At 46.9% G+C, this 12,272-nt stretch overlaps 2 protein-coding genes across 2 annotated transcripts; both read left to right on the forward strand.

Moving 5' to 3' along the window:
• The first annotated feature begins 713 nt into the window (after positions 1-713).
• Positions 714-3,349, forward strand: C8Q69DRAFT_501989 (hypothetical protein). The gene is made up of 3 exons (XM_028632377.1): positions 714-938; positions 1,300-1,411; positions 1,984-3,349. The coding sequence occupies exons 1-3, from the start codon at positions 872-874 to the stop codon at positions 2,984-2,986; spliced, it is 1,182 nt and encodes a 393-aa protein (XP_028481159.1). The 5' UTR covers positions 714-871; the 3' UTR covers positions 2,987-3,349.
• Positions 3,350-6,010: 2,661 nt separating this feature from the next.
• Positions 6,011-9,729, forward strand: C8Q69DRAFT_501990 (AAA domain-containing protein; the record flags this gene model as incomplete). Its single annotated transcript, XM_028632378.1, has 6 exons — positions 6,011-6,106; positions 6,462-6,484; positions 6,545-7,907; positions 8,111-8,473; positions 8,511-8,750; positions 8,849-9,729. The coding sequence occupies 6 exons, from the start codon at positions 6,011-6,013 to the stop codon at positions 9,425-9,427; spliced, it is 2,664 nt and encodes an 887-aa protein (XP_028481160.1). The 3' UTR covers positions 9,428-9,729.
• Positions 9,730-12,272: the final 2,543 nt, after the last annotated feature.

The following is a 12,272-nucleotide window of genomic DNA, read 5'->3' on the forward strand; positions in this document are numbered from 1 at the left end:
TTCAGCATCTGCCATTCGTGATAAGCACCCTTCTCTTTGGCTTGGAGTACCGCCAGTTTAGAGAGGCATACGGCGTCTTCAGCGAGTTCCAGAGCCTTCTCCTCCAGGAACCTATCCTCTCGGTCACGGCGTGCTGCGTTCTCTTCTGTATCATCCCGTCTAGTGTCTGGGGATCGGTGGCGATACTGGCTCTTGTGTGAAGTGGGACTGCGCGAACGGCTGCGAGGATCCTCGGTCTGCGGAGGCTGGGTGTCATGGTCCATTCCTAATATCTGTGAATATCCTGGAGAATATGCAATGCAAGGAGATTAAACTTACTTTGTTAATATGGACTGAATTTCCTTTAGATATCTGTTTGTTCTCTCTCTGGCAGTCAAGAGCACGGATGTGTGGTGGTCAAGGACGAAGTGGTAGGTAGGTGGTAAGAAGACAAGAGAAGAGAAGACGAATTGAAGAAAATCATATGTGGGAGGATTAGAAGACAAAGAAAATCTTTTCTCATATGCTAGGTTGTGTTGTGTTATTATCAGATGACTGTGACAATGAATTCGGTAGACATCGGTTCGTTGAACTATTCGTCAGGAAGCTATCTTATTTCACAGAGAATTACCTTCTCTGTGGTATGTATAAATGCTGCTTTACTACGCTGTACCTTCTTCTGGGTTTATATAGGCTCTAGAATATTGAATATTCTTATTCATAATCTATAGGAAGATGTATTCAGATAAAGAAGTACCTGTGTGCTTATCAGCAAGGACAGAACTTATTATCATACATGTAAAAATTCATTCTGAGATTTCACTTCTGAGCCCGAGTGCCCTCTTTGTCTGGTCCTTATGATATAATAGGATATTGAAACTACATATCCATTATGCAGTATGATAGCGCATCTCCGTCTTACAGTAAGGACAGTTCTGCTGCTGTAATGCCGGAGATATGTAAGTCGTAAGAGATGGCGTCTTATGCTAAATACTCATGAGCAATATATAGAGATCATGTAACCTTGTTGTGTATTATGCTTGAGCAAAAGCTTCATGTTTCTGGTTCTATGCATCTGTAAAACAGCCCGTTGCTGTGACCGATTGACAAGACTCTGTTCGTTGGAAAGAGATACCCCTTGAGTCTTGTCTGTATGTTCCATACTCCCAGGCTTTACGCTTTCTATAATGGGTTTCTATCGAAGTTAGTATCCCAATGGACCACACTATGTATAGTAGAATAGTCGTGACTTGCTCAAGAGTTTTCTTTTCCTTTATTGTCGAGTCCACGTACATCAGAGTACATGATATTAGTATCCAGTCTTCTTCGAACGAGATATCGAGAAAAGAGGGTTGCTGAATGAGAGGAGCAGTGTCGAGTGCCAATATACCAGTACCATCCGCTCCATCTGCTGGCTTGAAGGGCCACGAAGGTGAGGCTGAGAGGGCACCTACCTCAACTTGGAACACAAACACAACCCCCCTTCTGGGCACATGACGCACAAAGAAGCCCCAACCCTCTCCTTTGAATTTTTATTTTTCTCCTTGAACTTCCTTCTCTCCCACAAATCCCATTCCGGTGCATTTCCCCTTGCACAGAGAGCGTCTCTTCACTGCCTCGAATTTGCCTCTTTCAGCTGTCTGTGAGAGCTACAGTTTCGCGGGCCCCCTGAATCTCACCGAAAGAGTCGACCGTTTTGACATTTCCTGGCTTGCTTTGCGTAGCCGGCGGTTTTCTACTTTCGATTGTATCTGAGCGTGGAATTTTCTCTCCTGGGTTTCTATCTGCCAGGCTTGACCTCTCTCACAACTTGCCGACTCTCCTTCGAAAGCTAAGTCCAATTACTCGGTTACTCCTGTGATACTTTGCCAGTGGCTGATCAGTTTTTTTCCCCTGTTAGGTCTATTCTCTTCGGATTGTTTGGTTGGTTGAAGGAACTCTATTTCACAAGTAAGAACTCATTCCACTTGCAGCATATATTCTCCAGTATACTCACCAATTTAGGATGGAGCCTCAGAGATCTGTTGACCCTGGACAGTTCAGCGCTACTCATGTTCCTGCTCCCCCCAAGGAATTGTCAAAGCAAGCAGCTGCACGCAGGAACTGCCGCGTGACTTTCGAAGATTCCGAGTCCGGGAACTATATCAACTGCAAAGTTCGCCTCACTTTGGATCCTCAGAATCCTAACATAATACTCAGTGTTGGTCTTCAGACTGATGCTAGTCCCCGTGCACGGTTGACGTTCACCGTTGACAACAGCACCATCAAGATGGGGGTCGAAGCGCCCAACGACGCTCTTTGCGAAGCCATTCAGGAGACTCGCGAAAGGATCCCGCGGCTATTTGAGGGTATCGTCACTGCCTGGGTGTATCTAGTTGAGTTACGCGGTCCTCCTCTCCAGACCGGAGAGTACTGGAGACTCGAAAGTCAGGAAAGGGAGAGATGGGATGCGTTGTGTAGACGAGCAAGTCAATGCCGTCAAATGGTCATCTGCGAAAGATGGATGCCCACATACAAATACACTCGGGATATCCATTCCTGGTTCACTACCGCGACATCAGCTATATCCGACCCGTCTCGTCCAGTCATTCCGCTGTCCAGATCGCCATTGCAAACTGCTCCTGATAGACAGGCAGTTCACCTAGCGCCACTTGGAGCGTATAAGCGTGAAGAGCAAAGGCCCCCATTAGCTATGAAACGTTCTCGCAGTCGCTCTCCTGTTCTGGGTCGTGGGGTCTGGCCTCCGAGGTCCGAGCACGATCCTCGCAGCCATGGATCTCGTGGGGCGGGCTCGTTTTACCGCCGCCGTTCAAACAGTCCTACTCGACGCCCCAGGGGTTATCGCGACCGTCCTGAGACTATCCGGCAAAGTGATGTGAATGACCAGGCATCGGGCTATGACTTAGAGAATGATGTATTGGAGAAGGAGAGAAATCTGGCCCTGATCGACCGACGGATCGCTGAAATTGAACTCGCAGCAGCAAGGAGGCGACTCGAAAGACGCTAAGAGAGAGCACGCGATTCGGTGGATGAAGATGGACAGTGGATGGGGTGAAAATGACCTTGGCTAGCTGCCACTGAATTATGGCTACGAGCTACGTATTGTCTTTTCTTTGACAGTTCAGGTCCACGATCCGCTTGTATTTGTCGCCGGTGAAAGCAGGCATGAAGAGAGCGATATATCCTTACAACGATAAAGTTAGAGACAAATGCTGGGTACATAGATCAAATGTAACAGTCGATAATAAGGGCTTAAGCTCAATTAATAATTCTTTTTAATATCAAAGGATAGCAATATTGCTTTCCTATAGTAAACTTAGAAATTAGTATGACGCCTTCCTCATGTGGTGGCCGTGTAGTTGTCTACAGCTAAACGTTTTGCTGAAATTCTGCTTCCGTCATTGGCTATATTGTTCAACATATTGTACAAAAGATTGTATCTTTATCCGAATTTACAGGGTAGCTCATTAGAAGTAATACAGAATACGAGATAATAATATGCTTTGGGGGGCTATTTGAAATTTTGAAATCATCAAGTGTACTACTGTTCATCTAATAGAAATCTTCATATAGTCAATTGATATTCTTCTATTTCTCTATGATTTTCTGCTATAATATATGCAACATCCTGTCGAAATATAGAAGCAAAGATGAAGCTGAGCACGCGTCAAGGATAGGATCCTTCAGATTGCTTAAGTAACGGAATCTATCAAAATCTATCTGCTACTCTTGCCCTGAGAACCGCAGAGAGTTCAAATACTACGCTCGTCATTGTCCAAGATGGTGCATTAACCTGCTATACGTCTCCTTGGTAGAACCAACAACCAAGGTGAGCCTGAGGAGGGCACCTCCCTCAAAAACACAAACACCAACCCCCCTTGTGAGCACCTGACGCACAAAGACCCCCCAGCTCCGTCCTTTTTATTTTATTTCTCTGCTTTTTATTTCATCCTCTTCTCTCTCCCTCATCAACCACCGCTTCTTCCCTTGCCCACACTGGCTCTCTATCAGAGTCAGCGCATCTGATCCCTTTTGTCGACTCTTTCTAAGAGACCATTTGCACATTTTGCATGTTCCAGATTTCGTAAATATTTGACGTATCCGTGCTAATATTGAGCTACAGGGTCTACACATACTTTTCGTCCTGGTCCTATCTGAGGATCATAATTATCTCTTACACACAGGTGAGTTTCCGCATTTCCCCTACCTTGTTTGCTGACGGGCAGATCAGCAGGCCTTTTCATATCCTGGACTTCGTTGAAGACCGGCGTTTTTTCTCAAATACCAAATACTTCACTTCCTAGTTCTACCTGGAAGCTGGACTGGACTTCACACACGATACTTCCTGGGTTCCGTTGGATACCCGGCGTTTTTTCAAATACCAAATACTTCGCTTCCTAGTTCTACCTAGAAGCTGGACTCGACTTCGCAGACGATACTTCCTGGGTTCCGTTGGATACCCGGCGTTTTTTAAAAATACTTTTCGGCGTTCTACGAGAATGGGCGCTTACAACCATAGCTCGCTGGTCGCCTTTGAAGGTCTCTATTTCTCTTCAGGTTAGTGTTCACTATCTTTCAATCCTTTCTCGTTTTCTGCCTTTCAGCGAAGACCGGTGTTCCCCCTTTTCTTTCTATCTTTATCACCACTACTATCATCATTATCTCCTCCTTCTTCTTCTCCTTCTTCTTCTTGCTCTCACCGGACTTATCCGCTTTATCTCTCCCGGTTCTCCAGTGAAGAAACAGGCAGAGCACGCGTGAGAAACAAAGTAAGCAAGCGTCAGTCCTCTCCAAGCTATATAACTTCAAATACTCACAGATACTAGTCTCCCGCGATATGGAACCGTCGTCGGTAAGGCGCGCCCTCCTCAAAAGACACCTACTTCGAACCTGTTGACTAGGTGAAGATCCGTTTGTCAAATACAGGGGAGTGGGTATTCTAGTTTTCCTACCATCATGACCATCCATTGGAAATAACTACTGGATACTTATTACTCCACATCATTAGAAATTATATTAGTCTGCATTACTATGATAATCTTAGCTTCATCTTTCCGGCCCGTCCCTACTTTTTGTTCTGGTCGATTGCCGCTTTCTTCTATGCTAATCCTGTCTTGTATAATTCGAAGTCGATATCCGCCATCTAAGCCTTCTCTGTGACCCCCACATGTTTCTCTCCTGTTCAGAATCCGATATCAGCACTGTATAGTGAGCTTGAGGAGGGTATCAGAGTGACAATAACACGATAAAACTAGGAATCTGATGAACACGACGTTGATTTCTTCTGCTGCCCCCACAGATCGTCTATTCTTGATGTTCCGCGAGGGAGGCGACACAGCAAGAGCCCAACATCAGGACCGAGACCAGGACCAGGATGAATCAAGGGTGGCGAAACGGGTAGTGTGAGAACATACCATGAATAAATAATAAAAGACCCGGATCTCGACGATGTCGCTGAAGAAGGATAGGTTGTATCTGAGTGATCATACATACCCCTCGGTTTTACCCTTGTTTGTCCGCTTTTTTTTTTTTTTTTTTTTTTTTTTTTTTTTTTTTTTTGGGTGGGAAGCCCGGTCAATACGCAGTCCTGCGATGAATGCAACGATGCCGGAATTCCCAAACGCAAGTGAAATGAGCCTCTCTTCCATCGAAATGTATTAACTATACGCAACCAGTAGGTACTTTCCAATACCCCTCTTTCTGATCGATTCACAGTTAGAGTTCCTGGTATATAAATCCCTCGTTATCTGTCTATATTCCTCTTTCCTTTCAACCCCCAACAGAATCCTACTGTCTAGAAAACCTGCCTCTCTCATAATCCTCGATTGGTATTATACAATAAATGATAGTATTTCTTTCATATATATACCGCGTTTCAACGTCACACACCATCAGAGACAAACTCAGATCTGTAGCTACATATTGTTTATTAGATAGCTGTATAGCCCGGGCCGGAATGCTCCACAAAGACTGGTCAAGAAGCTGTATTTAAAACGATGTGCTGGGTGACTTTTGCCGATGGCTCATACTCATGCACAAATTGTTACATTCAATGCAATGTCCGATGGCTCTCGGACTGCCATATCCGAAGAACGGTTCTCAGTGTCGGCGGACTCCGGAAGTTCAGGTGCGTCTCCTTGCTCATCTGGTATTCAGTATTCAAAACGATACATCACCGAATGGTTTTGGCTGATGAGTTGTGTGTAGATTAAATTGAATGGATTCGACCATTTACCACGGCCATCTCGCTTTTGCTCGATCGGCTCGCCATGATAGCCAGATCTTTGCTGGCTTTGTTGACTCTAACTGAAAGTCTATATGTTTTCGAAACTTCCTTGCTTACGTTGCATAGCCGGCGACCTTTTATTTTAACATTTATGGCTTATTTTATATACCTTGTATAGCTGGCAACATTTTATTTCGAAATCTCCTGGCTTCCCTGTATAGCCGGTTTTTCTTTTTGAATACTAAACTTGGTAAAGACCTACTGTCGTCCACCAACAAAGTAAGAAAAGAGCCCTGTTTCCATGACCACATCCTTTACACAATACTCACACCCCTTTAGGATGTCTAGTCAGAGCCTCCCCGGCCCTGAGTGGTTCGACGCTGCCCATGGATGCGACGCTCCAGCCGGACTAGGAAAAGAAGCTGCCGTGAAAAGGAGATGCCGAGTGGCTTTCTACGGAGACCCATGCACTGACTACGCTGCATGCCAAATCAGACTGATCTTGGACTCTCAAGATCCCCGAGTCATCTTAACCATGAGAGATACGAAGAGCTTCCCTTGCCCTCAGTTCATCTTCACCCTCGAGAAGTGCTTCATCAGCATGGGCATGGAAAAGGAGGGCGACGATCTCTTCCAAACCATCAAGGAACTCAGGGCAGAAAACCCTCACTGGTTTAAGGATTTTGAGAAAGTGACCCTCTGGGTCATCAAGAAGACCGCGGGCGAGGACCCAATAGAGACTGGCTTTAGCTGGAAACTCGACCAAAAGGCCCGAGAAGAGTGGTGCTCCCTGCGGGACCGGCTTCGTCAGTCTTCCTGTGTACTCATCTGGAAGAACTGGGCCGAAAACCACAAGGACCCTGAGCCTATTCAATCCTGGTTCAACGTCCTCCAATTGGAGAAGATAGCGGATCCTACAAAAGGGGGCATCTTCTGGGCCTACAACATCATAAATCAATTGCAGCCCGCTGACGGCTCTGACGAGATACACGTCGAATTACCCTGGCTTAAGGGTGCAAATGGGGAATATGCCAAGTGGAACCCGTCAGAGCCCTACTTTTGCAGCGAGACGGAGAGAAAATCGCGACTCATCGAGGGATCTCGAATTGAGCGAACGATCCAACATAGGGTGATTACGACCCTATTCTCTACCGCGAATCGCCATAAGTTCTGGGTCGAACGTCTTCCGGAATCAAAGCACTGCTTCGTCCACGTCAAGGTGCAGAACACTAGTGACGAGGAGCAGGTGCCAGTACCAGAGATCCGCCCGCCCACAAAGGCGAGGTTTACTTTTGTCGAGAACCAGAGTATAGCAGAGATTACCAAGGCTAATCTCAGCTCTGGTCTCGTGGTTGATCGGCAGACTACCGCCGACTTTGTCCTGTTCGTGCCATTTCTCCCAGGGAAAAGCTATGAGGGATACTCAATTGTCGTGGTGATCAAGCCAGATCTTGAGGCCACTGATCGCCAAATACGCGCACTGCGGGAAGCTGGCAATATCCGGGTCCACGGTGACGCTGAACCTCGGCAAGGATACTCTCTCCAGAAGACGATCATGGGTCGTGGAGTAGAGTTTCATCCGGACGGCCCGGATTATTTCGAGCTCAGTGTCAACCAGATATCCAATGTGGAGCAATCTCTGCAGAAACAACGCCTGGCGTATATTCTGCAGAAATTCCCTTTAGACGATATGCAGCGCGAGGTATTTAACCGGTCAATCAGCCGTATTTGTGCTGGAATCTATCTGATTTAAGACCCGCCTGGAACTGGAAAGACTCATACGGCCGTACTGGTAGTCCTAGCGTTCGCATGCCTCAACGTCCGTGTGATGATCGCTGCTGGCTCCAACAAGGGAGTCGATAACTTGACAGGTGCTGTGACCAGAGCTCTCAAAAACGATGATAGGCTCCTGGGATGGTGCGGCCAATTGATTCGATTTCGATCTCTCGCGACCAATTGTCTGTCTTGCGAGCCAAGAGCGCCTCCTCTGCAGTTGTCAAAAGACAGTCTGACAAGTTGGGTCAAGATGAGGTGGATCTGCACGATGTCCAGATGAAATCGTTAGTCCTCAAGGAGGAACTGTTTCTGATAAAAGTGGCAGATTCATGCAACTCCTCAAAACGGACCAGCCATCCCGGGTTAACGCAAGAGAGGACAAAGGAACTGAAGAATTGCCTTGAGCAGCTATATCGTCCTAAACTTGAGAAAGCCAAGATAGTTGCAACGACGTTAAACAATGCCTCTCAAGATATTCTGTGGTTCCCAAGGGTGTTCGAACCTCAGATTCTTATATACGGCAAATCAGGGCGAATCTCAAAAGAGACCATATAATCGCAATGATAATGCCCTCGATCAGAGTGGTCATTCTGCTTGGGGACCCAGAGCGGCTTCCTCCTGTTATAATCTCCCAAATGGAGCCAATGAGAGTGCTCTTTTCCTTAAGCGCTCCCTGATGGAGAGGCTGTACAAGACAGGGTACACTCTAATTACCCTCACGACTGATTATAAGAGCCATCCTCAAATTCTGGACCAGTACAACTGTCAGGTATATAATAAGCAACTCCAAGCGACTCCACTAACTTGGCACTGGACCCAGTGGGTAACGCTTGGGATAAGTTTACTCAATTCTGTTATTACTTTCAGGAGCAGAACCTTGCAGGAGTTTCCAGTGTCTTCATCAGTGTGATCTCCCTGGCAAGACACTTCAGCAACAGCCGGCAGTGGAAGAATAATGCCCAGGCATATCTTGCAAGGGACCTCTTGAAAGAGCTCTACTCGTTCCGGTCAAGCAGTGAGGATCAGATCAAGCGAGCAGATATCATGATAATCAGCCCGCTTAAAGACCAGAACCATCTTATGGACTACGTGCTCAGCGAGTCGAACGTTGGTTGTCGTAACAATCTTACGGTGGATTCTTGCCAGGGCTCTGAGGCAAACCTTGTGATCTACCTGATGACCAGGCCATCGGATCATGAGGGAATGAGCACGGAGTTCCTGGTGGATAAGCAACGAATGAATGTTGCGTTAGACTGCGCGAGAAAGGTCCAGGTTATCGTCGGTAACTTTGACGTCTGGAACAGGATGTCGATAAACATCGGTGAAAAATCGAAGAACGCTTTCCTGATGTCCCTGCTGCGCGATGTGTCGGCAAAGGGCCATACCTTGGGCTGGTATGGTGTGCCAACAGTCACCGAGACAGATCGACAGCTATCACTCTCATGACCATGACCGTTGTGACAATCTTACGGTAGATTCCTGGCAGGGCTCTGAGGCGAATCTTGTCATCTAAATACCCCATGACCAAGTAATCTGATAGTGCCGATTAGAACACGGGATTCCTCGTCCATAAGCAGCGGATGAACGTCGCAGTGAGCCGTGCAGAGCGCTGATTGGCCCCGCCCATTTCATACATGGGAATTGTCTAGGAGCTTTTCATCTTCATCGTCCAATTGTCGTTCACATGGTCGATTAGCTCTCATCCACTGGTCAGCAAATGTGGATGCCTATGATATTGAGTTAGTGCCAAAAAACATTCAGATAGAAAGAATGAGCATTGAAGTTCCTCGCTTTCTTATCCAATACTTTACTAATTTCGATATTCTTCAGCACAAAAAGTTATAATTTATCATCTTTAGTCCTCTTTAAGCGTTGAGATCGGCCCAAAAGAAAACCCGATCAATGCATTCTCGACACCCCAGAGCATGCTTCAGCTAGTCGAAGCCCACCTCCTCACACTGCGCGAGACGCTGCGTGGATGGCATGAACAAGAAGATGAATGTTGAGATAGTTTAGCAGTCCTCATTGTTCCTATGGGCCTGAAGTATTGGACAAAAAAGCTTCAAACCGGAGGCCCTGCCGTGTGCCCGTCCCTCGTTCTTAAAGCGATTGCTACATCGAGTGCAACGTCCGCCTAATCTTGGGGTTTTCCAGAATGCAAGAATACTCCTTAACATCCTTATGCTCAATTGACCTTCAACATCGAAAACTGCACCTTCAACATGGGAGTTGAGGACCCGAACGACCTCTTTACAAGGCTATCACAGAAAATCGCGGGAATGCGCTACACCTATACAAGAACTTCGTCACCACGTCTATCTATATCTTTGAGCGACACAGCCTCTACTCAAGACCAGATATGAATCGGGAGTGCCTCGATACCATGTTTTACGCGGACCGCTACGGTAGTCTCGCCCAAGAGGCCGTTCGTTCGTCTACCGCCAAACAGGGCTTACAGGTGTCGCGAGCGAGCCGTTCAGCGGCTAGCACTCGGTCTCCTAGTCCTTCCGGTACAGTGGACTATAAATCTCGCGCCCGGAGCCCATGGCGGTCATCCTCGTTCTCGCAGTCCCCTTCCTTCCGTCGACCGTTATAGCTCCTATTCCAGGGGGTCTGAACGGAAGACTCTGGGAGACGGCCGGCTCTACTTATGAACTGCGGACAGGGATGCTTGAGTCACAGAGAAGGCATACTATGGCGATAACGAGGACTGAGGACTTGACATACCAGTTACTGCGAGAAGAACTAGAATTTGCCGGAACGGAGCAGGAGAAGCTGTGACAGGAACAGACCGGAAAGACGTAGATAAGGTGGTCATATTAATAGACCAGTCTACATTTACCATTCTGTCGGCACAAAAAGACGTGTGCAGGTCATCTATCATATAATCCATTTACAGCAGGTTCTTGAAACAAGGAAGAATCAACTGATGCGAACCTTCACATTCGGTATGTCCAATCAGTGTTCCACTCGGGGAGCTTGTTGGTTGAAATTCGGCGTCCAAACTGCAACGCTCCCATTTCATGACGGCGAGAATACTTATCGAAATGAAATAATGGCGTCAAATGGATCGGGATGGTTTTTGGGGGAGGCTCTATGGTCTCGTTTCGAATTCCTTCACGATACCGGTACATCGGTTCCCACTGTCTCGTATCAAGATATGACCCTCTGTGGAATCCATTATACTTATCGACACTGGGGTATATTGGAGATTCTTTACTCAGTCCATTGAGATCTTCTAGAACTGTGTATTCGCCATCTCGAGTCTTCTTGGGACTCAGCTCCTTATTTTATATTTTTAGACGCTTTCGGGACCATCTAACATACAGTAGGCCCGCGCTCGATCTGATGCTGCTCAAGGTAGAGTAATCAAATTACTCTTCTACGGCGCCTTGCACGGTTATATGCAGACTGCACCGACATATGGGCCCCAATGCCTGACCTGAAAGTCCGAGACGGGTATGGCACTGGGCCAGCCCGTAGCCGTTACAAACTGTCCGAAGACCAGATTTCTCCGTGGACAGACTTTCTGGTTGAAATAAAACGGCATACAAGTCGATATTACAGAAACTCTAGAAACCCCTGTCCCATCACCCGGTCTGAATGCTACGTACCGTTTAACTAGCTCCCAACCTCGGTCTATAAACCTCACTTTATTTTGACCATCTTCACCTTGACCATTACCGGTCCTCCATTTGTCTGTCTTCGATATCAATGCGGTTGTTGGATCAAGGCTTTAATTATCATTATCTGGAGTCCTCTACAGTCTCTAAATCGTACTGTATATTCGCACCGTGACTTGGTACGTATCTTAAGCGAGTCGCCTTTCTTAAATCTTAGCTTCCTACCGAACCTTTAGACCATCCTTACTCGATCTATTCCTATTTATATTGTCTTCTTCGACGCATTCCACCCGTGTCATAATGAGGACAAGGGATTCTAAGAACTGAGAGGATGGGATGTCTTTTTTTATTAATTTGTGCAGTCTCCACTGAGCGGAGGTACTGCAATTTCATTACAACGGCCCACCCCCTCCCGCACGGCAACTATGTCTGGTAAGTCTTCTCTTAGTTACGGTTGTGGTGTTGCTGCTGACGTCCTAGGAGAACGTGATCCTGTTACTCCTGTCAAGCGCGAGCCCGTCCCTCCTGCTGGGTCTCCCGACAGTAAGTAGAGCTTCCTGTAAGTTGGGATACTGCTGACTCTATATTGTCCAGATCCTGTCGTTATTCACGATGAATCCCCTTCTGCGGAGCCCGCCTCCCAGTCCCGACTGCTGTGAACTTCCTTA

Source organism: Paecilomyces variotii (genome assembly GCF_004022145.1).
Source record: "Paecilomyces variotii strain CBS 101075 chromosome Unknown C8Q69scaffold_19, whole genome shotgun sequence".
NCBI classification, from domain to species: domain Eukaryota; kingdom Fungi; phylum Ascomycota; class Eurotiomycetes; order Eurotiales; family Thermoascaceae; genus Paecilomyces; species Paecilomyces variotii.